Source organism: Dermacentor andersoni, chromosome 4 (genome assembly GCF_023375885.2).
Source record: "Dermacentor andersoni chromosome 4, qqDerAnde1_hic_scaffold, whole genome shotgun sequence".
NCBI classification, from domain to species: domain Eukaryota; kingdom Metazoa; phylum Arthropoda; class Arachnida; order Ixodida; family Ixodidae; genus Dermacentor; species Dermacentor andersoni.
This window is the reverse complement of record NC_092817.1, coordinates 115,088,258-115,115,979: the sequence shown is the minus strand read 5'-3', so window position 1 is coordinate 115,115,979 and position 27,722 is coordinate 115,088,258. Positions and strand designations below refer to the sequence as shown.

The following is a 27,722-nucleotide window of genomic DNA, read 5'->3' as shown; positions in this document are numbered from 1 at the left end:
TAACTCAGCCGGCCTGCCCGGCGCTTGGAAGGTATATGGCGCCCCAAAGTCACGTGGTACGGTTGGACCAATGAACGCGTCGGCGGCGCGAAGAAAACGAATGCGGTACTCTGAAATTTTTTCCCGTGATCCTATGAATCGCCGGTGAACCGCCATGTTTTGAACGTATCGGCTCCTATCGAAGCTTCGCTACCAGGCATATTTAAAACCCTGGACCTTTTTACTTCAGAGCTTTGAACGAGCGCACACGTTGCACTAAGACGCAGGGCAGGACTGTCAAGTTTGCAGTGTGCGCTTGTTCAAAGCTGGCCCAACGTCACTTGGGGAAGCATATCAGGAATTTATGACAGCGCGGGTGCTAGAAGTGCTTGCCGTGCTGTCCTGTCTCGTGTCTTGATGCGTGCCTGCAATGGCTTTCACAAGCCACATTCTTCCGAGCCCAGCTCGCAACACGCAGTCTTACCACGATACTCGTCGATACCTGTTTTCTTTCTGGTCATTGTGGTTTCTCGTCACACCGAAAGATAGCACAAATGACCATGTACCCCAAGGAGACTGAAACACTTATTTTGGTAATTTTCGCTGTTACAACTCGTCGATCAACGGACGCCGAGAATTGTCAATTAGGTTGAACTGTGGATGGGTGACCGAAATTCAGCCACTCTCAGCCAACACTGTGACACCCAAAGCCTTATTTTAAGATTTGCCTTCATAGGATAGCTAGTGCAGGAGGTGCCAGGCCAGTTTTGTCTTGAACTAAATAACGAAGTGCTTTGTGCCAGTCATGCTGCTGTGCTTTGCGATTGTTATAACTTCCATCAATGCAGTTCAGCCTTGTGATAATGGATTTGAATACCTTCATTATAAGTGGACAGTTCATTCAGGGTAAGTGGGCTTCCCAGTTGCACACTACAGCATTGGTGCTTCACGCGGGCTGGATTTTGATTTTTGTACATATGTACAATATCATACGAATAAAAAGAAAAAGGCATGCATGCATTCTACTTAATAAACCGCGATTTCACACCTTCCCCACTCCAAACTAAACACTCAATACAGAAACCGCCCTCTTTTGTATGTCTTGCAGATCACTCTAACGTGTAACAATAGTTACCGTATCCAAGTGAACGTTGGAATCGTGGAAGACAGCGGACACATCCTGAGCACGTCGGTCGTCCGACAGTTTTTCGGTGCCTACTTTGTCGCCGTCACCCAGTACAGCAAAAAATCTAGGTGGGTATTGTGCTTTCCACGCGGGCTGTTATCTTCCCTTTCCAAATCGGTGCACTTAACATTTCACTCTCCTCTTCTTTCATTCTCTCTTTTCCTTCTACAGCTGATGAAACCACAATCAGAGCTTTATTTTCATTTTTTTTTTGCTTCTAGTCTCTCGCGTCCAAGCAACAAGGGGTTGAAGACTAAGGCACGATAATTTAATGTCAAATACTTTTTCACGACTTCCATTGTTTCTGTGATAACAGTAATAAAAACATATTTGTCGCTACATAAAGGTCTTTTCTCCTTTTTACTTGTTCAATAACATTCTACAGTACAACAAAGACAAACAATGTAATTGTGGTGTGGCTACTGAGGAATAGAAAAATAGACCTGCTGCACACATGGTCATGCCGCAGGCCATTTCCCGCCCTAAAAAGAACGAAAGAAAAATGGAAGCGCTCCCAGCTCATAAATATGAACAGCATTGAAACAGCTCACAGAAAGTGCATTGTGCACAGAATGCAACCTGGAGATGTAGTTCCCACGAGAACAAAGTTAGAATTCCCAACGTGCACGTCATGGAGGCCATTCAACAGGTGCATAGCGATAGCGCCCTCTGGAAAAGCTTAGTGCAGATGTGATGGCTTGAACCATAGACAATTTACTAGAGAGAACTGTGGCCCTGTCTACCGGACATGAATTTGCCTAAACTTAGTCTTTGTGACTAAGCAAAGTGATCGTCTTACGAGGCACTACATTATAAATAATTAAACACAAAAATTGGCTGACGGCAGGATTCAAGCACAGGACCTCTAGCCCAGAAGCCCAATATTGATATGATTGTGCCACGTACGCACGGACAAGCGAACCACTGCAATTAGCAGCGATTATGCATGCCTGCGGAGTCTCATTACCTCTGCGTTAAAGTACAAATTGCTTTGAAATTTAGGAGAATTTAGGTCCAGGTAAAGCGTAATCAACGACGCTACAAGAAGGTCCGAATCCACCAGCACGAAGATCAGACCAATCCGCGTACTACCTATCATTCCAGTGGTGGCTGAACGATCCCAGCGCCAAAGTTCCCTGCAGTACTTCTAGGAAACTATATGGCTTAGACGACATCCAGCCCTTCAAGCGCAGCTCTACTTTTTGCACCAGCTTGTCATGATGTGAAGGATTTTGAGGGTGTCCACTTGGACAGAGAATAGAACAGCAGTACAGTTAAAGCTCGACATAACGAAACTTAACTGCCGCTTTGGGCCCAGGTGGGATGACATGTTGCCGTTTACGCACCTCTAACCGCGAGACAGAGAGCGGCCCCCGAAGCGCAGCAGCAAGACCCTCTCACCGTCATGTCCCGTACGAAGTTCAAGTGCGATAAGACCCTATATCGCGCGCTGTATGCTGTGGGTGCGTAGGGAAGCGTGCGAGGGTGTGACGAGAGGGTTAGGGGCTTGATGCGCATCATCTTCCCGCGCGATCAAGGGAAGGGGGAGGCCAGCGCGTGGTAAATATGCTCAAGCGCGCATGCGTTTGCGTCTGTCTGAATGGGGGCAGGTGACCGCGCTTCTCTTCTAGTCTGCCCATGGCTGTCGCGAGGCAGGGCCCCAACCCGCTCTCCATGAAGACATCTGTGGCGGATGCAAAGGTGCGAGCCGAGACGGCCGTGCCTTCATGTGTACTGTTTACTCTCGCGTTTAGTGCTGGAGGTGTGTTCACCAATTTGTTGCTCTTGCTTCCAAGTGGATGACAAATAAAAAAAAGAGGGCACAAAAAGTAAAGTATGCGCCTAATTTTCAGGGCTAAGCTCTTATGCGCCCGTTCCTGCGTCGACATCGTGCCTCGGCGACCTCGCAACCGAGCGAGCACAGCGAAGAATGAAAGACCGATCGCGGAGCGCGGATACAAGACTGCGATAGCGAAGAGAGCGCGAGGCGGAAAGCGGGGGAGGAGGGCGCAGCGAAACCATGAGGTAGAAAGCGGCGGAGGAGGGTATGGCGAAAGGGTGAGAAGAAAAGCGTAGTGCCGCGCAAGACGCGCTCTGCGGCGACGACCGCTACGAGATGGCCCTAGCGCCCCCTTTACCGCCCTTAATCTCTTCACCGATGGCACGTGGCGAGCACGTTCACCGATACCATATATATGGAAACCAAGCGCTGCATGAGCGGAGGTCTGTCTGCGGCGGCTGCTGTGAATCGCGTCCACGCGTCACCTACGCGCTGCCTCTCGCGATCTCCCGATTGGCGATGCAGTCGCGCCACACTTCGGTCCGTTTGCAACGTGCCGCACGAGACATTGTCAGCGCCAGTCAATATATCGCGAAATGAAAACACCTATACAGCTGCGCTCAAATTTCGCGATGGGGAGTATCGTAATCGTCGTGAATTTTTTTTCTTTCAGTATTGAAAGAAATTCCGAACTGTCCGACGAAAATTTCCTACAACCGCAGTATCATTCGCATCGATTTTGCAGACTGCTGATTGGATCAACAATGTACAAGCCTTACAGCGCCACGTTGCGCCAGGTCATGGGCAAAGGGAGTGTGACAGTGACGTTTGCAGAAACAGCTGCGATAGCTGACGGCCCAATTTCTGTACTTCGCTCTCATCACAGCGCTATATACGGCAGTGTGTCATTTGATGCGCCAGAAAATGCTCTTAAGCCTAGGATGAGAAGCATTGCTGTTTTCTTGTTGGTCTTAAGATAACCCGCAAATGTATTTATGATGCTGGGATTACCAAAGGTTAAAATGAATATTTCAGCCCTGTTTAAAGAAGCCGTATTAAGAGACCCGTTCCACACAAGCACGTAAAATACTTGCATCTTTTTTTTAAACTACCATCAACATTGGTTTCAATACTCACAATTTACGCCGTGTCTTTTAATGCTTTAAGAAAGAAGATTCGCTGTTTTTTTTTTTTCACACCGTGCTAATAGGACAAGCTAAATTCAAATTCCCTTAATTATATGTCCGATGTGGTATAGATGTGGAGCAACAGGGTTAACGTGTAGAAAGCTGTGTTCTCTATACCACTCGGTTTTAAGGTTTCCAACGTTTTGCGATACGATGGCGAGATTCTTGCACATTGTCCCAGTTAACATTTCTTGCCCGTGAAAAATGCTTTCGTGTCTGCCCCAGTGCTTATTTGCATGCTGTTCGGTTCAACGAGCTTTCTTTACAGCAAAGCTGTATAAACTTCTACCCCTCAATGCATTTGTCGTGTCTGTGGTGTTGGGGTCTCGGTGCTGACGCCCGTTACTGCAAATGGGTCGCAAGCCCCAAGGGTAGCGTTGGCCTGGCGGCCTGGGGCACTGGAAGCATCCGAAGGTCCCGGCAAAGCATGAGAAGACTGGTAACAGAACAACTTGTTTATTCTAACATCGCAAAGGAGCGGCCGGTCAGGTCGACCGAAGTGGAGAGACGGGAGAGCACGTAACTCAACAGAAGAAATCGGAGCCTCTCTCCTGGCGTCCGGGGGCAGCTGCTCTTATACTCTCGGCGTCGCGGGCCAGAAGGAAGGTCACGGGATGAGCCCACGCGACGGCGGAGCATGAGCCCACGCGACGGCGGAGCATGAGCCCACGCGACGGCGGAGCACGGTCGAGCCGAGAGACATGTTGAGACGAGTGTAGTGACGCATCGCCAACCCGCCGACGGACAGACCTCCTGGCTCCTCACTTGGGGAGCTCCGCTCCCCGGCTGCCGCGCTTTGACAAGCGTGGGCACACACACACACACGCACATACGAAGACACGTGGCACTGAAACACGCCTGGACACGCTTGGCGGGGAGGCGTTGCGGCGGCGTCGAACGGGCCAAAATGTCCGCCGCTTTGAACGACGCCCCGGCGTCCGTTGCATCCGCGCCGGCATTACCGCGCGTTGTAGGCGAAACGTAACAGACCGCCCCGCCGGGGGAAGGAGATCCCGATGGTCAGGGGACTGCATCCGCTGTCCGGAGGGATGTCGCTCGATGATGCTCATAACCGAAGTTGGGCGTCCTTTGGCGTTTCTTGAGCGCAGCGCACAGAGAAGGCCTCGTTCTCACGTTCAGGTGCACACAGGACACTGCAAAGTGACTTCGGGAGAGTTGACATTTTTGTTCTCGTTTCCGGCAAGCGTTAGAACTACGCCGAAAGTCAACCGCTCAGTCAGCAAGCATGGCACAACCCTCACTAAGCCCTGCCAGGCTCTTTCCCCTTTTATACTGCTGCCTAGTTCCTTACAGTAGTTTAGCAGCACTCAGAACGCGTCCACAAATCGGAAAATTGCACTAGAAAGCACATCATCACTTTGAAACACTACACAAAAGCAATAGGTTAAAAATCCTGCCTCAGGAAGAAAAACATCCGTAACAAGCAATTTTGAGGCTGATTCCCACGTTAGGGGCTTCGACTTAAGCCATCGGCGTTACCGTTGAGACTCCCCTTTTTGTAACGCACCTCAAAGGAATATTGTTGCAAAGCGAGGCTCCAGCGCAGGAGGCGGCCATTTTTGGGAGAGATGGTCTGCAGCCATTGGAGAGGGCAGTGATCCGTTTCAATGATAAACCTCGAGCCGGCTAGGTAACATGACAATTTCTGAACGGCCCACACGATACACGCACACTCTTTCTCGGTGGCGCTATACGCCTGTTCACGACTCGTCAGCTTACGACTAGCATACAGGACGGGGTGTTCTACTTCTCCATTTTCCCGTTGGCACAGTACAACGCCCATGCCTCGCTCACTAGCATCACACTGAACAACGAACCCTTTTGTGTAGTCGGGCGATCGTAGCACAGGCTGGCTTGTTAGGGCGCTCTTTAGGGCGCTAAAAGCTCTTTCCTTTGTCTCGTCCCAGACGACTGTTTGCGGCTCTGTCTTTCTTAGAGCATCCGTTAGGGGAGCCGCGATATCAGAGTACCTGGGGATGTACCTCTGATAGTAGCCGGCGACACCTAAGAACGACCGAATATCGGTCTTCGTGCGCGGTTGCGGGAAGTCTCGCACAGCGGCCACCTTTATTTCAGAGGGGCGGCGACGACCCCGACCAATCACGTGTCCGAGGTAGACAACCTCGGCCTGTGCTAACTGGCACTTGGGAGCCTTGACTGTCAAGCCCGCATCGCGCAGGCGGGTTAGCACTGCCCGCAAGTGGGCCATATGCTCAGGCCAGGATGCGGAGAATATCGCTACGTCGTCTAGATACGGTAAAGCGAATTCTTGCTGTCCCCGCAACACTTTATCCATGAGGCTTGAAAAGCAGTATGGCGCGTTCTTCAAACCAAAACTCAAAACTTTAGGACGGAATGTCCCCATTGGTGAAATGAACGCCGCATACCTACTAGCCTCTTCTGTAAGTGGAACCTGCCAATAACCCCTGACAAGATCTAGGGTGGAAATAAACTGAGCGCTACTCACTCTCTCAAGGCGCTCCTCGATGTTAGGGATCGGATAAATTTGATCCTTAGTGATGGAATTAAGCCTGCGGTAGTCGACGCAAGGACGAGGTTCCTTGCCCGGTACCTCAACTAAAATCAAAGGGGAGGTATAATCACTCTCACCTGCTTCAATAACACCGAGCTGTAGCATTTTCTTTACCTCAGCCTCCATAATATCGCTCTGGCGGGGTGACACCCGGTACGCCTTGGATCGTACTGGCTCTGGGGAGGTAAGTTCTATGTCATGAGTAAGGACAGAAGTCCTACCAGGCCTCTCAGAGAACAGACCTTGAAACTCTTGTAAGAGCTGGGGTAGTTCGGTTTTCTGCTCAGGCGACAGCGATGCTTTACTTATTAAGTCACTAATGACTTGATCGGTGTCTTTCCTGTTCGTCACTGAGCCTAGTCCCGGAAGCTCGACCGGAAGCTCTTCGGGAACGTTTACCATCATGCACACCACTGCTTCCCGTTGCTTATAGGGTTTGAGCAGATTACAGTGGTAAACTTGCTGTGCTTTCCGCTTTCCTGGCAGACTCACCACGTAGTTAACGTCCGACAGTTTTTGAACAATCCGTGCTGGGCCCTCCCACTGCACGTCGAGTTTGTTCTTTAGCGAAGTGCGCAATATCATGACCTCATCGCCCACCTCAAAACGACGGGCCCTGGCTGTCCGATCATAATAAACCTTGGCCCTCTGCTGGGCCTTTGCCATTGCTTCACCTGACAACTCCTGTGCCCTTCTTAAGCGTTCGAGGAGCTTAAGCACGTACTATACCACGACTGGGTCGTCGCCCCTGCCTTCCCATGATTCTCGAAGCATGCGAAGCGGAGATCGCAGCGAGCGACCGTACACCAGCTCAGCTGGCGAAAACCCCGTAGCCGCATGCGGCGCGGTCCTTAATGCAAACATCACTCCAGGCAGACACAGCTCCCAGTCAGTTTGATGTTCAAAACACAATGCTCTCAACACGCGCTTCATGACGGAGTGGAGCTTCTCAACGGAATTCGACTGGGGGTGGTGCACTGAGCTGTGTAACAGCCTTACCCCGCACCTTTCGAGAAAGGCTGTCGTCAAAGCGCTAGTAAACACTGTGCCCTGATCTGACTGGATTTCCGCAGGAAAACCAACTCGCGCAAATATGGACAGTAGTGCATTGACTATCTCAACTGAGCTGAGTTCTTTAAGCGGCACTGCTTCAGGGAACTTTGTCGCTGGGCAGATCACAGTCAAAATGTGTCGGTACCCTGTGGCTGTTACCGGCAGAGGTCCCACTGTATCAATAACGAGCCGTCTAAAAGGCTCCGTAATGATAGGTACCAACTTCAACGGCGCCCTCGATTTGTCCCCTGGCTTGCCCACCCGCTGACAGGTGTCGCATGTCTTCACAAAGTGGTCTGCGTCCCGAAAACACCCTGGCCAATAGTACTCTTGCAAGAGACGGTCCTTAGTTTTCTTAACTCCTAGGTGTCCGGACCACGAACCCCCATGCGACAAGCGCAACAGATCCTGACGATAGCATTGAGGCACGATCAGCTGATCGAACTCCACTCCCCTGCGGTCTAGATACTTCCGGTACAGGACCCCACCTCTTTCCACAAAGCGAGCATTTTTCTTGGCGATACCTTCCTTGATAATGCAGCGTATGTTTTCTAGGCTGCCATCCTTCTTTTGCTCGGCTATCAAAGCCGACCGGCTGACTTTCAGCAACCTGTTAAGTCCGTCTGACGTAGGCGCGATGAGCAAATCTGTAGATAGCTCTTCTAACTTTCCCGTGTCGGGAATTTCCTCTCCAGTATCTGCTGCCTTTAACGCTACAGGCTCAATTTTATTCAGTTCGGGCGTGCTCTGAATACCAGCTTGCTGCGCCTCTGACCCTTTCTCATCGTTCAACAACGTCGGTCCCGCAACTACCACCTTTGCAGCGAGCTCCCGAACCTTTGATCTGGTTAAGGCCTGAACGCTAGCCTCACCAAACAAAAGCCCCTTCTCGCGCAGGAGGTGATCGGACCTGTTCGAAAATAGGTACGGGTACTGGGGGGGCAGCATAGATGACACTGCGGCCTCCGTCTCAAGTGCTCCGAAAGGTCCTTCAATAAGCACTTTTGCTACCGGCAGACACACGCTATGAGCTTCCACTGCTTGCTTGATCCATGCGCACTCGCCCGTGAACATATCGGGTTCTACGTAAGAGGGGTGAACTACATCCATTGTAGCTGCGGAATCGCGAAGCACTCGGCACTCTTTCCCGTTCACGAGGAGGTCTCGCATGTAAGGCTCGAGAAGCTTCATGTTCTCGTCAGTGCTGCATAAAGACAAAAACACGACTTTTGTTTTTGTTTCTGGACACTGCGCCGAAAAGTGACTCGGCTTCTGGCACGTATAACAAACGCGCGCTTGCCTCGTCTCGAACCGCTTTCTGCGTTCGGCTTCGGTTGCCGCCGTCTCCTTACGTTCGGTCGGACTGCTTTCACTCGCATCCGAACTACGTGTGTCCCCCTTTGCTCTCATGGGCGTGAACTTTGGCCTCTCAAACTTGGAGCCAAATTCACCCTTTTGACCGTCCTTAGCTCCACGAGCCCGACGCGTCACAAACTCCTCGGCTAGCTCAGCGGCTCGAGCCACCGTACTAACGTCTGGCCTATCCAAGACCCAGTACCGCACGTTCTCAGGTAACCGACTATAAAACTGTTCTAGCCCGAAACACTGCAGAACTTTCTCGTGGTCACCAAACGCTTTCTCTTCTTTGAGCCACTCCTGCATGTTTGACATAAGCCTGTAGGCAAACTCTGTATATGACTCACTTCTGCCTTTCTCGTTTTCCCGAAACTTCCGACGGAACGCCTCCGCTGACAGCCTGTACTTTTTTAGCAGACTCGATTTCACTTTGTCGAAATCCTCTGCCTCCTCTCTCTCCAAGCGAGCGACTACGTCGGCCGCCTCGCCGGGTAGCAAAGTGAGCAAGCGCTGTGGCCACGTTTCCCGAGAGAACCCCTGCTTCTCGCACGTTCGCTCAAAGTTAACCAGGAACAAACCAATGTCCTCTCCAAGCTTAAACGGCCGCATCAGGTCAGTCATTTTGAACAATACTCGTTCTCCTGCACCGTGTGCCTGACTTCCATTACGAGCGCGTTCCATCTCTAACTCGAGACGCTTCATTTCCAAAGCGTGTTGACGGTCGCGCTCTTCTTTTTCTTTCTCTTTTTGTTCTTTTAGTTCGCGCTCCTGTTTCTCTTTTTGCTCTTTAAGTTCGCGCTCCTGTCTTTTTGCCGTCTCCTTCTCCTCAATGGTCTCAAGGCATTCCGACAGCTCGTCATCCTCAGCTTCTAACTCAAGAATAGCCCTTAGCAGTTCTGGTTTTCTGAGTTTGTCTGAGACATCCAGACCCAACTCTCTTGCAAGCTCCAGCAATTTTGGTTTGCGCAACGACTTCAAATCCATGGCTGCTCTGAATGCTGCTTTCTCTACTGCCTACTATTGTCTTGCCGCAAACTAACCCGGCAGCAACGACAACCACAATTACCAGCTCTGTTTCTGACACTAACAAAAGCCTGGCAAAACTCAGAAGAAGAAAGTCCCGCACTCACCAAACCTCGCAGCCAAGAATTCAGCGCAGTCGTTCCGCTGCAGGCAACCAGTCATCACACAGGGCTCGTTGCACTGCTCCCGGATGGTCGTTGTGCTGCTCAGCATACATTCAACCGCATCTCTTCGCTGCTGGCCTCCGTTGTCGCGATCTCACCGCTGGCAACCAGCTGTTGGGGTCTCGGTGCTGACGCCCGTTATTGCAAATGGGTCGCAAGCCCCAAGGGTAGCGTTGGCCTGGCGGCCTGGGGCACTGGAAGCATCCGAAGGTCCCGGCAAAGCATGAGAAGACTGGTAACAGAACAACTTGTTTATTCTAACATCGCAAAAGAGCGGCCGGTCAGGTCGACCGAAGTGGAGAGACGGGAGAGCACGTAACTCAACAGAAGAAATCGGAGCCTCTCTCCTGGCGTCCGGGGGCAGCTGCTCTTATACTCTCGGCGTCGCGGGCCAGAAGGAAGGTCACGGGATGAGCCCACGCGACGGCGGAGCATGAGCCCACGCGACGGCGGAGCATGAGCCCACGCGACGGCGGAGCACGGTCGAGCCGAGAGACATGTTGAGACGAGTGTAGTGACGCATCGCCAACTCGCCGACGGACAGACCTCCTGGCTCCTCACTTGGGGAGCTCCGCTCCCCGGCTGCCGCGCTTTGACAAGCGTGGGCACACACACACACACGCACATACGAAGACACGTGGCACTGAAACACGCCTGGACACGCTTGACGGGGAGGCGTTGCGGCGGCGTCGAACGGGCCAAAATGTCCGCCGCTTTGAACGACGCCCCGGCGTCCGTTGCATCCGCGCCGGCATTACCGCGCGTTGTAGGCGAAACGTAACAGTGGGCGAAAACTCAACCAATCGCAGCGGGAGGCGCGCGCCGCGTGCGCCGCTAGGTTTCTTGCAGCACCACCAGATGGCGCTCACTTCTGCGCATCCGGGAAGGGATGAGGAGCAACTGAGCCAGGGGTGCCCTTTATCCCCACTGCTGCTTATGATGTTGTCCCGGTGCGGCATTATTCGATTCGGCGAAGCATCACCGATCAACGGGCGCCAAAAGGTCGTGGAAATAGGGACCGGCGAGCAAGACGGATATTGCCAGCCACTTGGGCAAGCTAAAGCCCCTCCATACACGTTTCCGCCGACCAGGTTAAGTACCGCCAACCTGCCCTCCTCCTCCATGCTCCTCTCCCACTCACCCCCTTAGCTTCCGGCGTCAAGCGGAAGTTACGTAGCTGCAGCTTCCTGTTCCGAGTGGAAGTGACGCTTCGTTTTTTAGCGTTGTTTACTTTCGCGCCGCTGGAGAGGCTTTAATTGCACGAGCTGCGGTTGAAACTGCGAATGCGATTCCATCCAAGAACCACCGCCTACTGTAACCAGCGATCTGCTCGTGTTCGCTGCTTCGCGTCAACCTGCGACGGGTTGTGGCACGAGCGACAACGTACAGTGGAATGTAGTGCCTGGGCGCTTGTAGACCACTGCCATTTATCGTGCATTTGGACAACAGCGACCGCGAACTACTACTTCAGCGGAATACAACAGCTTGTCCCCTTTGCATTCTTCTTATGGTGACTGCCACAGCCCTGCTAAGCACGCGCGGGCGTCTCACCATCGTCTAACAGCAGTCAAAGCGGAAATTCCCGCAGCGCAACTCCAGGAAGCGGAAACGCCGGAACCGGACATTTTTAAACCGGAAATGCCGGAACCGGAAATACCGGAACCGGATTTGGTGTGAGGGGAAAAGGCGGCGCACAACAAAGGTTGTCGCTACTTAAGAAAGCGGCGGTGGCGCGTAGATGCAGGGGTTTTAGGGCAAGCGGCCGAAAGAAGTCAAAGGCAGGTTTAGAGATTACTGTATTTTTGTCGTCGGCGCGACCGTGACGCCGCGACGGCTTTTTGTAGAAACCCCTGTGTATTATCTGCCCCGCGCGTGCATTGAGAAGCTATGCGGTAAGGGGTTAAGAAGGCGGGGGTGCGAATACTCCCAAATATGTGGTGTCTCTGTGCAATCCTGTCTCCACGAATTGCTGACAGTGTATGTGTGCCGACAGCGCCGTATGGCCAACGGCCGTCGTTTTCCTGTGTTTGTGAACGAACAATAGAGGCCCGCCACGGATTCAAGGGTGGGCGTGTGTGGTGCAATACAAGTGCGCGACCTCTACAGCAGGCGGGAATCACACGTTCCCTCGCCCCTAATTAAAAGGGGCGCGACCAAGACCTTGGGAGGAGCCGGGATACAATTGGGTGAACTTGATTGGATCGTCACTAATATCTGCCATTACCCAACACAGGGAACTAGGGAAAGGAGAAGTTATTTAAACGCAGGTTTCAGACCGCGCTAAGCAATGTAGAAGCTGAGCCTACAATCTGCTGAGAAGCGTCGAGGAGCTAGTGCCGTCCAGTATCGCCTGGGCCGCCTAGCCGCGTCTGAACTGCGAGTTACTGGTTGACGTAAGAGACGACAAACCAACGTCTGCAACGAAGCTCACGGTAGTTCCCTCAAGTTAGCTCCACCTGCTAGAGGGAATACGTCAGACCTAGATTCCCAGGAAACCTAGCCCAGCAATCGCATCCACCTCAACGAGATCGGCTTACTAGTGTTCTGCGGGAAAGCTCTGCCGTCTACTCAACGATTGATGGACTTGCATGCTGCTGCTGCTGCGCGGCCATGCGTGTGCCATCATTTGTTTTCTTTGTAACTCTGTTTAGTTGACCGCCGTTTAGTGTGTTTTGCGTAGTGTTAATTTCTATATCCACTGTTAACTGTTCATTGTATTGCTTTCGTCTTCATCACTAATCTAGATTAAGTGAATGTTTGTTAGTGTTGTTTTTTCTTGTGTTTCGTTTAAAGTGTGTGTCGTTGTCAGTCTAGAAATATTTTTTTCTCTGTATCTCCCGACTCTGACTCTTTCACTGTGTTCGCTTGAGTACGGAACGACCAACCGGCGTGTATACCCCGTCGACGACTTCGCGCCGACGGCGAACGGGTCGACAAACTGTGACAGATGTACATGGTGAGGATGGAGAGGGCGCCAGAAGGAAGTAATATCGGGTTTAATCTCACATACAAACAGGCTAGTGCAGTAGTAGAGCAGCAACTTCCAGGCTTATTCTATGCGGTACAAGTCATTGCCACAGTCATGAGCTTGCGGCTTCAGACATTCTTATGGCTTCGTTTCTTTCGTTTTACCTGGGCCTGAATTCTCCTAAATTTCAAAGCAATTTATACTTTTTTAATGCAGAAGGTAATAAAACTCCGCAAGCACACATCTCCGCTACTAACTGCAGTGGTTCCGCTCGTCCATGCGTCCATGGAGTAATGCTATCATTGGGCTTATGTGTTAGAGGTCCTGCGTTTGCATCTTGCCGTCCAACAATTTTAATGTTTATGTAGTCATATATATACGATGCAGTGCCTTCTCAAAACGACCACTTTGCAAAGCCACAAAGACGAAGTTTAGGCAAATTCATGCACTTCGCCATCATTCACATGCTGGCTGAACTGCCCCGCTTGCAGATCCCTTAAACACTAGCGCCACAGTTCCCTCTAGTAAATGTATGAAACTGTGGTCCATTCTATCGCATGCTCACTTTGCATTTCCAGAGGACGCGGTCACTGTACGACTGTTGGATGGCCATCATGATGTGCATGCTGGGAATTCGAATTTAGTTCTCGTGGGAACAGCACCTTCAGGTTACATTCTGTGCATAATGGGCTTTCTATGAAGTATGTAAGGGAACTAGGCTGCTCTTATTTATCTGCGAAGAGCGCTTCAAATTTACGTTTTCTTTTCAGTGCGGCAATTACTGGCCTGGCATCATCATGTGTGCAGCAAGTCTATTTTCGTATTCCTCAGTAGAACCACCACCAGTGCATTGTTTGTAGTGTAAAATGTTATTAAACAAAGAAAAAAAAAGGACCTCTTCGTACCGGCAAATGTGTCTTTATTACTTTTATCACAGAAACAATGAAAGTCGGGAAAACAGTGCAGTGTATATAACATTAAATTAGCGTGCCTTAGTCTTGAATTCCTTGTTGCTTGGATGGGCGAGACTAGGCAAAGAAACAAAAAAAGAAAGAACATGAAGATGAAGCTCTGGCCGTGGTTCCCTCAGCTGTAGAATGAAAAGAAAGAGAAAGAAGATGACAGTGAAATGTTAAGTGTACCGATTTGGAAAGGAAAGTAAATAGCCGGCACGCAAAATACGTACAACACCCACCTAGCTTTTTTGCTGAACTGGGTGACGGCAATGAAGTGGGCACCGACAAAGCGGCGGACGACCGACCTGCTCAAGATGTGTCCGCTGTTGTCCACGATTCCAACGTTCACTTGGATGCGGTAACTGTTGTTACACTTCAGAGTGACCTGCAAGACGGAAGAGTTTCCGGTGCTGAGCTTTGAAGAGGGGAATGTCTTAAATCATCGGCTAGTCAATAGAATGCATGCTTAATCATTTCTTTTATTCATATACTTTACATATTTACAAAAATCAAAATCGAGCCCGCGTGAAGCACCAGTGCTGTAGGGTGCGACTGCAGCCCACTTGCCCTGAATGAACTGTCGGTTTATAAGGAAGGTATTCAACTTCATTATCACAAGGCTAAAGTGCATTGAAGGGTATTGATAACAATCGTAGTGCACAGCAGCATGAATGGCGCAAAGCACTGCGCGAATCAGTTGAATATAGAACTGGCATGGCACCTCGTGCACTAGCTATCCTATGAAGGCAGACTTTAAAGTAAGGCATCTGGCGTCACAATGTTACCTTAGAGTGGTTCAATTTTGATCAGGCATACACAGTTCCATACACAGTTCAACCTAATTGACACATCTCGGCGACCGTTGATTCATGCGTCACGACCGCCAAAATGACCTAATTGTGTTTCGGTCTCCTCAAGGTATACGGTCATTTATGCTACTTTTGTTTCAACAAGAAACCACAATGACAAGGAAGAAAACAGGTGGCGAAGAGTATATCTTTAAGACCACGTTGCTCACAAGAAATCGACTTGGGGAAGCCATCGCAGGCACGCACCAAGACACGAGATAGGAAAGCACGGCACGTAACAACTTGTACCATCCGCGCCGTCACGGTTTGTTGATGACTTCCCCAAATATCGCTAGATCAGATTTGAACGGGCGCATGCTGCAATTGACCACACTTCTGCCAGGGGTTTTAACGCAAAGTGTGCGCACGTTCAAACCTGCAAAGTTTAGTGCAACTTATGAACGGCGACCTAACTCGCAAGCGCGACTAAACTGGGGAACCGGCGAACAAACTCTTACCGGAGGCAGTTTCGAGGTGAAGCCGTCGTAGGAGAAGAGCTTTAACCGAGAAAACGACAGCACCCGGCCGTTCCACGAAGAACCGGGATGCGGTGAATCCGGGTGGGAGTATTGACCAACTGCACCAGCCCAAGGATACCAATTTTGGGCTTAAATTCACTTCACCACACACGAGGACAGAAACGTAAAGAAAGACGCCTCTTTTAGGAGGCGGGGATAAGGCCGACACCGGTAGGGCCTCGTTCACACTGACCGCATTCGCCCCCAACGGAATTAGTGAAGGTGAGCCAAGCCGTGTACTGCAGGTCGTCCACCAAGTTGGTACAGCGGAACGAAGGCGCTGGCTGCATCAACCTGCATGCGAAATAGAACGACGCGGCACGATCATTCTTGAATAACACAGTGGTCACGCGATGGAGATATTTAGGCACGCCCGTTTCAAAAGGAGCAGCTAAAACACGTGGTGGATATATGTAGACCATGTACAGGACATTGAGCACTCAAAAAGCTATAAAGACTGCTGAAACGGTTCAAAGCAGAGATACATTCGCAAAACGAAAGTGATTATCATCCGAATGATAAATAGCTGGCTAGACGAGTATACTGTTCCCTTCACTAAGCCCAGCATATACACCACTCTGAGGCATTTGAATACATGCAGCTTCTCGACAGGAACAGTAATGCGTGCTCGGAACGCTCATGTCAACAACGGAAGCCAAAACGCTGTCCTGGAGTGCGATATTGCAACGGTTTCTGAAAGAACCGTTACGAGATCGGCGCCGCACCACGGCGCGAACACACGTCGAGTGCTCGTGCAGTTGGAATCGCAAAAATAAAGATCTCGGGAAGCGCGACGATGCTTCAACTATACGCAATCTCCGCAAAGGAAAGTAGCGTCCACGCGTGCACCAAAAATAAGAACGCGCGCAGCGTGCTTTCCATTCAAGCGCTGCTCTCTGGTATGTCAGGGCTATCGAACGTAAATGGCGCGCGCATACGATCCAGGCAAGCACGCGCCAACAACTGTCCCACTCGAGCAGCAGGCTCCGGAAAAATCAAAAAATAAAATAAAGAAAGATGAAAGAACACTCGCCTGCCCTGTGTGTGGACCAGCAGTTCCATCTTGGGCAGCAGGAACTCGTGCTGGTTGACGAGCGCTACGTGAGGAACCTTGGCCGGCAGGCTCGGCACGATCGCACGCTGTTGGTCCGCGTTCTTCTTGGGAGCGAACTTGGGCCAACCGCTCCAGTCGTGAACTTCGTCCGGGTGGTCACTGGGAAGGTCCCCCGGTCGTTCGACTATCGCCTGGATCCAGATTCCCATCTGTGGCTCGCTCGCCATGAAGGCGGCAACGGCTGCGACGCTGGAGGCAGTCGGCACATCTTCGATGTCGATGTCCTCCGACTGGGACGCGCCGGCCTGCGCCACGTCGCTGTTTCCGCTGTCACTGCTAGAACTGCTGCTACTGCTGCTGTCGCCGCTGCTGCTGCAGTCGTCGTCCCCGCCGCTGCTGCTGCTGCTGCTCGCCGACAGCTCGCAATCGTCCCTCTGTAGCGTGGCGTAGCCGTTGTAAGCGCTCATCCGGCCGTCGTCGTCTCTGGAGAGACCGGCGTCGAGGCCAGCGGAGCCAGCGGCACGGCCCGACGCCGCCATCCTCGAGGCACAAGCGGCTTTTGCGAAGTGCGTCGCAGCGAGCGCAACTTAGTGGATCTGCGACTGTTGAGTAGCTGCCGTTTGCTGTGCAGTGACTCGTTTTATGGCGTGCTCGGAAAGCGTGCGACTCCAGAACGCCGACGTATGGCGTTTCATCTCCAACGTGGACGCGTTCTCGTTCTTGTCTTCTACTATTTTCTTCTCCCCCTCGAGCCGCAGGAGGCCGAAAAACTTGTGTCAAGGATTTTTTTTGCTTGGCCCGATATTCTGGAAGAGCATGCCCCCCCCCCCCCCCCCCCCCCCCACCTCTTATCAAATCGAAGAAAGTATGAGCGGCGGGAAACCACGCTACAAATGCGTTCGGCTTGGTCATGTTTTTTAGTAGGAAGTGATAATGCACCAGAGGAAATTTGCGAGATTATCGCGGCTGGTTTCCTGGCTGTGTCTTCATCGTGGTTCGCGAACTGGCTCTCTTGCAGCGGCGCGTGGCCTCGCACTTTTCGTGGGGCAAACGCGAACGAAAATGCACGTGATGCGCTAAACCACAATTTCACAGGGGCTCGAACAAGTTGGTTAGAGACGCCGAAGTGGCGGCTCCTGCGCCTGTTTTTCGTTTTTTGTGCACTCGCCTTTCCCGCGCCATAGTACCCCATTCAAATAGCATCGAAAGAAAAGTAATAAACACCTATAGCGCAATTCTATTCGTTAATTACTTTGTAAATTGCCGCAGTGCCGTAGCCACCTCCTGGCTACGCCACTGGGTGCAGTACACCATATTAAACCAATTATATTGCGCAAGCTGCATGAAAACACCTTGCACCGAACGAATGATTATACGCACCAAGTGGCATGAAATTTCGCATGATTTAACTCCGTGTGCTTAATTTTAGTTTGGCGAATGATATGGCGACGCTTTCAATCTTTTTTATTAGGGTATTTTATTTATCTATTTGCATTTTAATATCACGGGAAAGCACAAACTCAGTTTTGTTTTTGCCAAAGTTCTTCCTATTTATCTTTTTCTTTAACTATCTCTCGCAGGTGTTTACTTGATACCACACCCCAACACCGATATGTATAAGCTCGCGTTTGTCTTTCAAACCCTCACTCACATACCATTGTTTTTGGTATTATTCTTTGGAAGATGTAAAGTACATTCTATAATTTTCCCATTCCCCTTACAGGCCCAAGTTTCAGCCCTCCTAATAAATATATTAATTCATTTTCTGGCATTTATTGCCCATGAATGTCGTCAGGATAGTTCGGGATAGCTCGCGAGCAAGCGTTTTGCTCTCCTTCCAATCGCGCTTTTTGTTTCGTCTCCGGTAGTGCATAAACTAGTCTGCCTAGCTGTTAGGCAATCTTGTCGATTCGTGCGCTATTTCCCGCCACCCACATGCTCGTCACATGGACGCGCAGAAGGGCTGACTCTCTCTCTCTCTCTCTCTCTCTATATATATATATATATATATATATATATATATATATATATATATATATATATATATACAGCAGTTCGTGGATAACAAGACGAGGTCCGAAAAACGAGTCTTCCGCGCTGGTGTTAGTCGCCCGCATCTTTAACATCTTCATCGTTGTATTTAGGTCAACAAAAACTGTTTTCACGACAAGGACAATGAGGAAGCGGTTACTTCACCCACTTTCGTGGAGGTGTTGCCTTCAGGATTTAACAGAGTGTCAAAAACAACAACAGCACAAAATTTATGTGGATCCCACGCACCGTGGGAATCGATGTAAGCGAAGCTTTCTGTGTTGGCTGCTTGGATTGAAGACAATTAATAATTAGCGGTGATGTCGACGGCCAATGTTTACTTTCTTCAACGTTTAGTCCAACAGAAGAGTGGCAAGTTACCTTGCGTGTACCACAGCTGTTTGTCTGCGTATACACAGTAACACACGTGTGCAGGCGTTTGCTTCAGGCGTTGTTGTGCGCCATACTTCATAACCTCTGACAGGGTCTCGAGCATATTAAGTCCCTTACGGGGCACATCGCATCGTTACAGAAGTATTAAACTTTAATTTAATTACGGGGCTGTGCGTGCCGAAACTACAATCGGGTCTTGAGGCTCACTGTAGTGGCGGCCTCCGGATCAATTTTAACACCGCGTAGCGTTCTTCAACGTGTCCCTAAATCTAAGTGCACCGGCCTTTTTATTTCGTCCCCGTCAAAATGTGGCCGCCGGGGCTGGGAGGCACAGAAGTGTTGATTTGACGTGTGATCGCTTCCGTAGTGCTTTAATGCGGCTCTGCTTCTGCACGCCCTACGTAAGTTGTCTGCTCGACACATTTGCATGGTGTTTATTTTCCAGAAATATATATGACTTTATCCCATTTGCCCGCAACTGATGTCGTGTCCGTAGAAGTAGCGTTTCCTTTCCTTCTCACGCCACCTTATCCCTATCCCACCCCTTCTTGTCTGGGAACTGCAAGCGAAGAGGGGCAAGGCTGTTATTCACTCGTTTCGCGACTGCGTCGGTGCTACCCGTTCTCCGCCTCCTCCCCGCCCACCTCTCTTTAGCATTCTGTCTAGCTTAACTCCGGACTTGAACGTCAGTAGCAAGGTAAGCGCTGAAATGTCTGCAATACACTAATTGCTGTAGTATCTTACATCTTGTGGGGTCTGCGGGGTCTCACAGGAGTACCGACCACCGCGGTTTCGAGCTTAGCGAGCCACAGGGCCGCGTCAGCCGTCAGCCTCTAGCGCCGCTGCGTGCGAGCTCAGGCCACAAGGGGCTACCGAGCGACGCACGCAAGAACACAGTATTGCCATAAGTTGCCGGAAACCGTTTATTGTCTCCAATGGCACCCAACACTGCACGAACGTCCGGTCCTGGGACGACGGGGAACCAAAGGGGTCCCGCGCCAAGGGCGAAAAATACAGTTAGGGGCGCCTGTAGCACGTCGCTGCGAGAGCACAGGCTCAAGCTGGGACACGCCGCTAGGAAAAGTCCCAGCGGCTATGCTACTTGCTCTCGCGAGAGCTCGGGCAATCTCCTTCGGCTTGGGCCTCCGATGAGTGCGGCTCGGCGTGGTACGACCTCGCGCGAGCACTAGGCACCCGTTCTTCGGCTTAGCGTCGGGATAGGAACAACACGAGGTACGCGCTCCCCGCACGGGCAAAGGCACCATGCGTGAGCTCAGTCCTAGTCACAAAGGTGTCGGCGGACGAGAGGATGCATGTACGTACCGGGCGCCGTCCCAAAGAGAAAGAGAGCCGCTACCGTCACGGCAGTAGCCACTAGGGGCCGCTTCGTGATGTCACTAGCTCCGCCCTCACCGCGAACCATCGCGAGGGGAGCGCCACCGCTGTCAACTGGTTCGGAGCGAGGACGGTGTGGCTTAAGGATTGCAGAACATAGGTGAAATGCTCCCGCGCATTGGCGCGTCGGATTCCCCAAATCCCCACATCCTCCTCTCCTTAATTGCCCCCCCCCCTACCACTCTGGCGAAGAAGCTGGTAGGGGCTAATGCACCAAAGACAAATGAGCCGTTCATGCACTAGCTAATTGCTACCTCAGCCCAGCAAGCACTATGCATACAAAAAAAAACATACATACAATGATAATGGAAAAATAATAAAAGATAATAAATACACTCTAAAACACAAGAAAATGACGCCGCGAAGGGGGGAAGAAATATTGACAAAACATTCTGCTGCTAGCGCGGGACAATGTCCGGGGGTGCGAAAAGAACGCGACGCGTAAAGTTCTGTGGCTAGGGCGGTGGCCGAAGTCGCGGGAGTTAGGATCGTAGGCTTGATTGCAGGCCAATTAACGCAGGAACGGGCTCACCGTTGTTCCATCGGAGTTGCCGGCGAGACCGATGAGTGCCGCTTTCGTGGTGGTGGTGGTCTCGAACTCCAACTGGATGGAGCAGGACACTGCCAGGTTAGCTGGCCACGCCGCCGTATGCAGGATAGATGGGCAGCCACAACGGCGGCTGCAGGGCTTTCGCACGGCGTCGGCGACTGCAGAGAGCCGAGCTCTTGGCGTGATGTCATAAGGTCCCGTCCACCATCGGTGTCCGCGGCGATCCGATGGAGTTGGTGAGGCTCCTTCAGCATGCTTCAACGAGCAACAGCGCACGCACGCGCGCACGCACGCACGCACGCACACACACACACGCACACTCTCCTCGTGGTACCGCGCATCACTCCTCACCGTCCGCCATGCCGCCCGTCGTCCACAGCGGGCGGCACCGATCCAGGCGCGAAGCTTCCCTCTCCCCCGCACCACTGAGTCAAAGGGACCACTGGGACCCTAGCCCACGACACGCCAATTACCGACTCCCTTCTTGGCAAAAGAGCAAGGAAAAAAACGAAAACGAGAAAAAAAAATACACACGCACAAAAAAACAAGAATGTTCAAAGTCTATGTACAAGTAACAAAAGATGAACTATATAGCTGTACACTTAAAACATTAACACAATAATTACACTCAGCATGCGTACCCAAAAATAAAAATTAAAAAATGCACATTGCTACTACACACTGCTAACAGTAGCAGAAAGCTGCGCTGGGGCCAGCTTCTTTTCGTGCACTGGCCGCAAAGAAGCTAACCCACCGCGGCTAAGCAATATTACTCAGGGCCTTCGGTGGCGGAAAGAGTCCGCCGTCAGGCGCGATATCACACAGGTGACCGTTTCCTCAGGTTGTACCGGTGCGTGGTCCGAATGCGGTCCTTCGCCCCGGGTTTGCCCTGTTGCTTGCGCGTGGTGCCGCCGGGCACCGGCGCGAGCTCGTCAGACCGCGACGCAAAGGCCTTCAGGTGGGCGATATGGGCACGGCTGAGTTTTCCCGAAGGGGAATCCTTGATAATGGAAAATAATAATGATAATAAGGATAATGTAGCAAGTACGCGAGCGGAGACCAAACTTTCTCTACTCGGTACGGACCAAGCCACTTAGGAGCGAGCGAGGCTGAGAACCCCTTGCTCGCGTCGCTAAGAGCCTGGTAGCGCTTCAGGACCAAATCACCTACCTTAGATGAAAGATGGCGATGCTTCCGGTCGTACTGAGCCTTCTGCTGGGCCCCATGGCCGAAGTAAAACCCTGCCTTGCTCTGCAGAGAGCCCGACAAAGCCTGTTCCGAAGTGCTGAAGCGTACGCAGTACAGTCTGCCGGCGCCTCCTCGTCCCCGAGCTGACATTGAATGGCACTGGTCACCGGATTTGCCAGCTCCCTTTCAAAATTGAGGAAGGCGGGAGAGAAACCAGTCGAGCGATTTTCGGCGGTTCGGATTGCGAACGCGAGCTCACTCAAGTGGTCTGCCCAATCCTTTTGACTCACGGCAAAGGCTGCCAACATTGGTTTGAGGGTTCTATTGACCCTCTCCGTAAAATTGGACTGGGGGTGGTAGGGCGACGTGGTGTAGTGATTAATTCCCAGGGAACGGCACGTAGCACCAAACACCCGAGCGGCGAAATAGGACGCGTTGTCCGTAATTAGTCTTTTCGGAAAGCCGAACCGACAAAAAACTTCCTGTAGCCTCTCCAGCACCGCTCGCGCGGTCACTTTTCGAAGCGGGAACAACTCCACCCACTTCGAAAAATGATCGACGACTACCATCAGGTGTGTGAACCCCTGTTTACTCCTGGGGAAAGGCCCCATAAGATCGCAGGTGGCCACTTGCCACGGGCGCTCACTGTCAATTGGTTTCATCAACCCGGGTGGCTTGCCACCCGTTGATTTCACCGTTTGACAGACATGGCAGGAACGGCAATAGCGAAAGATGTCACGCTTTATGCCAGGCCAGGTCACAGTTTGGCTTAGTTTCGCAAAAACTTTGGAGCCACTCAAATGACCCGCCAAGGGTTCGTCATTAGATGATCACAACAGTGCGCTTTTCAGAATCTTGGGGATAACCACTTTAAACGGGTCCACACCCTCGTCATCGGTAGCTATGTATTTCAGCAGGAGCCCATCGTGATCCAGCAAATATGAATCCGCGGGCGACCCAGCGACACACGCTGGTTCCGGCCCCCCTGCGCCCGCCGCACTACCAGCAGCGTCTCGGCGCTCCGTCTCCGAGACCGTACGTCACTCACTCCGCGCCAAAACGGATCAATTTGCTGGGCCTTCAGTAGCTCTTGCGTGCTGAATGCGAAAGGGGAGTCTGGTCTCGTCCCCATTCAGGACTGCAGCCAACGGCGTCGTGGGTTCGCTTTCGAGAAGCTCCCCCGCTCGCTCGTTTTGCGGCGCGCTGCTTGCCTGGAGAGCGGAATGACAGGTTTGCCCGCTTGCGGACTCGCCTCTCTCTGCGCTCGTTTTGCCCCCGACGCCTGCTGGCGCGAAGGCACCGGCAGCGGCTGTAACACCTGGAGGAACGCTCTTGGTGGACAATGGGGCACGGGATAGCGCGTCAGCTACCACGTTAGTGCAACCGGGCGAGCGCACAGCTCGAGGGCTTGCCCCCGAACTCTGCGCGCGGCACGTTTCCGACGCCCCATCTGCACAGGCAAGATCGGACGCCGGCGGGATTCCTGTTTTGAGGTGAAAGTCCCTTCCGAGAATCATCGGAACACTGAGCCCGGGGAGATGAACGAAACGCGTGCGTCTCATTCGCTCCCCCCACCTGACAGTCGGCCTTGCGGCGCCCGCCGAATGTACCACGCCTTTCGCTGAATGTCGTTCGGCAATCCCGCAAGCGCACTGCGTGCTTCTGCAGGTGGGATAACACCTGTTCGCCGAACAACGAAGCGCTTGCGCCCGTGTCCAGCAGCGCAGGAAATTCGCGGCCGACAATGGTCACCGGAATAAAGGGCGCGTGCGCACCAGCAACACAACCTGCTCGGCACGCCATAAATGCTATCGAATGGTGTATACGAATGAACGTACGATGCACAGCAAGTGCTAACGTGCCAGTCTCTGTAGAAGTTAATGCCGAAGAACCAGATGAGGAGATCGTTATTTCCTGAAGAAAAGGACTCTCGGAACCAGTAAATCTCCACCACATTGCGCGGGAATAAATTTGTACCTATGGCAAGCGTTGCATTGGAAACGGAACGTTACTGGCGCCTCACCTTGTTGTTTTTAATCGTACGGTTTGTCATACAAAATATTACGGTCAATAAATGCGTGCCGTCGTTCCTCGACAAGAAGCAGCGTAAGTTCCCTGTGGGACCCATGACGGATAAATAATTTCAATTCAAATTATTTCATGGAAAACTTCGCGGAATGAATTATGGGTAACAAACGAAATCAACCGCTTGACGAGACCACTGCCCGAATCAACCGTTCGTAGAGTCTGTGGGTTGGTCTGTCCGTATAACCGTACACCTCTAAGCACTTTTTCTCTCGTGGTCTTTAAGGCCCTGAACGCAGCCACAGCAGGTGATCAGTTCCCGCCACAGACGGCCGGCGAGGGCTCATTTGCACACGTTGGTTGTGCATGTTCGGGTCACCATTCGCAGACAAAAAAAAATAATAATAACATATCGTACACCGACACGAGGACAGCGAGCGTTCTGGACATCTTGACAGTGCGTGCGCTAAGTCGCGAAATCTCTGCCGTTATCGCAGTTTCTGTTAGGAAGTGCGTCGAGGGCCGCGATAATGTGATGTTTCTATTCCAATTATATTCCTTATTTCGATCCGCCCGCATTAATTATCACCGCGATCGGTCAGTCTTCGGTTGTGTAGATGATAAGAAAGTCACAGAGTTGAGTAAAAGGAATCCCTGCACATTACCGGCTCATGTCACTTCAAGAAACACAAAAAAAAGGACCTCAATTATTGACAGAGTTGATGCTGCGATGTAGTACAAATGATGTTCACTCATCACTTGCACAGTCGAGAGTCGCGCTGGTGTGAAATTGCTTCTGTCTCGATTTGAGGTCACCATGACGAAATTGCGGCCTCTCCCGAACTTGGTAAGAGCGACTCCAAAGACTTTGAGTGAATTGTCTTCGCATACGCCTAGGAGTTCCGCGCGCGACTTGTAGCTGCCTTTTTATTATAGAGGCTCGCGAAACACCGCTTCCAGTTCGGAGAACTTCAGAAAAGTGTTTCTCTTTTTTTTCCTTAATCCGAACATGGAAAATCACCCATCGGCTTTAAAACTAATGAATAGGGGCGAAAGTCGTATCCATAAAAAAATCCAAGACTATCTCTACATCGTTCAGAAAAATGAGTTTCTCAAATCGGGGCTTACCTTCTCAAAAATATAGTTGGCAATAGATCGTATAACTACAAAACGAGGCAGGTTTCATTAAAGCTACGCAACAACTAGCACTATACCAAATATGCGGGATGATAATATTTAGGGTTTGCGGAATTTTTATTTGTTTTACTCGCCTGTTGCAGTTGACATAATTGCCGTCCTTGAGCTGGATTAATCACAGAGGCGGGCATAGTCGCTGCTGAAAGCGAAACACATAATCTGCTAATTTAAAAATCACAAGTTAGCTTCTTAATTATTAACTTAACGGCATATAATTGCAATTGACAGATTGCATCAAGGTGTGTCCATTCGGAATAAATTTCTGGAATGACACTAGTTTTGAGATATGCGCCATCAAGCTCGCAGTGAGAATTCACTTTTGTCCGACTTTTTAACAAAACGCACTTTTACGCGTTGAAGAATAGAGCAACTCGAACGTGCATGTATTTCGTCCCACACTTTGGGAAATTATATATCGAAACTGATGCAATCCTGGAGATTCATTTCAAGTGGATGGGCCTTGCAAATTCACCGACTACAATTCCTAAATCGCACTAGATTCCGTAAATATTTATGAAGTTTATTAGTGAATTTGTGTTAATTATATTAATATGTGTGTTTTGATGTCTCCTTCCAGTATTGTCCGCCTCTTCGAATGATACAGCTCAAGTACAAGAATTACGCTATCTGCAACTAGCATAATTTTAAAACATTCCGGAAAGCTTAGACATGATGACTCCGTATATGCGGCCTCTAGGATACATACCATGCCTATACAGATGGCTCTAGCTCAACAGAATCGTCTACTTCAGCGAGAGTTATACCATACTTCAATAACGAACAATCCTCTCGTGCAACATCGTCAACAATTACCGGCTGAACTATTCGCTATCTTATGCGCGAGAATATTTATAACTTCCTTACGAGAGGCGCCAAAGAGGATAGTTTTCATCGCCTCCCAGGCTAAGAACGACAGAAAGCTGAGCTAGTTGGTAAGGATTCATTATGCAAAAAAGAGGCGAGGCGTGCAGACAGGACACCAGAGAAGAGAAGTGGACAACACGAACGCCGACTATCAACTGAGTGGAGCACTGAGGCGAAAAAGAAAGAAGACACAAAACTCATCTGCGCAAGCTCAGGAATGGTAACACCACGTGTCAGTCAGGTACACGTGCCGGTCTACGTGTGAGATAAATGTTAAGGCACTTAATCTCTTCCTTTTTTAAAGTAATCGAAGGCTGACTCACACACGCGCTTCCACCATTATAGATATGCCAGGCCTCTACCATAAGACGCGTATCTTCATTCTTATGCCTGTACAATATCGCGCATTCATCTAACTCCGGCGTGCAGTTACAATCTTGGCAATGTAAGGAAAGATTACAAGGCGATCCACCGGTTAACGACCTTTTATGTTCCAATAACCTCTGATTGATACAGCGTCCTGTTTGCCCTAGGTAGAACTAGCCACAGCAAAGGGGAACCACAGCTAAGGGGAATATTATAAACCACACCCATACGACAGTCAGTAAAACTGTTGTTTTTATTGTGCTTCATTGAACAAATATGTGTTCGTTTTTTGCCTTTTACCTGCTCCTATTTCCTATGTACGGCAGCGCATGTCTTACCTAGCTTATTGGGAGCAGTGAAAGCAACATTAACATCACCTCTACTTGCAACTTTTTAAAAAAAGCCTGTGCGACAGCCTGAATGAATATACGGAATAGCCACTACTCTTTTTTTTTTTTTTTTGCTATTGCTGCTTTTTGTAATCACGTCCGTCCCCCTCGAAACCGATTTCTTTAGGCGCTCAGCCACAGTGGCCACTGCTTCACTAATAGGCGCCGGACCTGCGCATTAAAACTGGCGCTCATTTTGTGCATGCAGGATTCTGGTGAGAGAAGACTTAAGGCACAACATAGCAATTCCATTTTTTACTACATTGGAATGCTTGGATTGAAAGTTTAGCAATGGCTTCGAAGATCTTTGGGAGTACTGCCAGCAAACATGATTTTGTTCGAAGGCCAAGGAAATGTCAAGCACCAGCGCAGAAGACTCGTTCTTCTGACCTCGTCTTGTTATCCACGACTTCGGGTACACTTGTACTGTTCACCCCTTTTTTCTTTATTTTATTTTTTATTTACGATTTATTTAATTTATTCCCGCCCCCTCTATTGTATGGGAGAGGCAAGCGAAGGGGGGCGAGGCCTTGTTAATTCACTCGTTCAGTGACTGCGTCGGTTCTACCCATATTCTCCCTCCCCTCCTCTCTTCCAGTCTATCTAGCTTCCCTCTGGCCTTACACATTCATAAAAATGCAGGCGCTGCTTTTGCGGGAGATCACGCGGATCCATTTCGCCCGGGGAGCTCGAGATGG

The 27,722-nt window shown here is 50.7% G+C and overlaps 1 protein-coding gene and 1 long non-coding RNA gene across 5 annotated transcripts; one reads left to right on the top strand and one right to left on the bottom strand.

Annotated features, from left to right (window-relative positions):
- Positions 1-1,085: 1,085 nt before the first annotated feature.
- LOC140217127 (uncharacterized) lies at positions 1,086-1,510 on the top strand. The gene is made up of 2 exons (XR_011893627.1): positions 1,086-1,233; positions 1,337-1,510. It is a non-coding gene; the product is annotated as an uncharacterized lncRNA (long non-coding RNA).
- Positions 1,511-14,152: 12,642 nt separating this feature from the next.
- LOC126537508 (uncharacterized) lies at positions 14,153-17,432 on the bottom strand. Of its 4 annotated transcripts, none has more exons than XM_055074314.2 (5): positions 16,606-17,432; positions 15,766-15,866; positions 15,513-15,631; positions 14,437-14,591; positions 14,153-14,278 (listed from the first exon to the last, which is right to left on the bottom strand). In XM_055074314.2, exons 1-5 carry the CDS (start codon positions 17,163-17,165, stop codon positions 14,233-14,235), a joined length of 981 nt encoding a protein of 326 aa, XP_054930289.1. In that variant the 5' UTR covers positions 17,166-17,432; the 3' UTR covers positions 14,153-14,232. The 4 variants fall into 4 exon arrangements, with proteins under 4 accessions (XP_054930289.1, XP_050040541.2, XP_072144006.1 ...); XM_050184584.3 differs by having other exon boundaries at positions 14,446-14,591; XM_072287905.1 differs by having other exon boundaries at positions 14,153-14,340; positions 16,606-17,431.
- Between the last annotated feature and the right edge of the window lie 10,290 nt (positions 17,433-27,722).

Excerpts from the sequence above, each read along its gene's own strand:
- LOC126537508 (XM_055074314.2), bottom strand. The coding sequence starts at position 17,165 with ATGGCGGCGTCGGGCCGTGCCGCTGGCTCCGCTGGCCTCGACGCCGGT. Across the intron at positions 15,632-15,765 it reads TTCCGTTGGGGGCGAATGCG|TTGGTCAATACTCCCACCCG; the intron begins GTCAGTGTGAAC and ends GGGCTGGTGCAG. Across the intron at positions 14,279-14,436 it reads AAAAAAGCTAGGTGGGTGTT|TCTCGCCCATCCAAGCAACA; the intron begins GTACGTATTTTG and ends TTCTTTGCCTAG.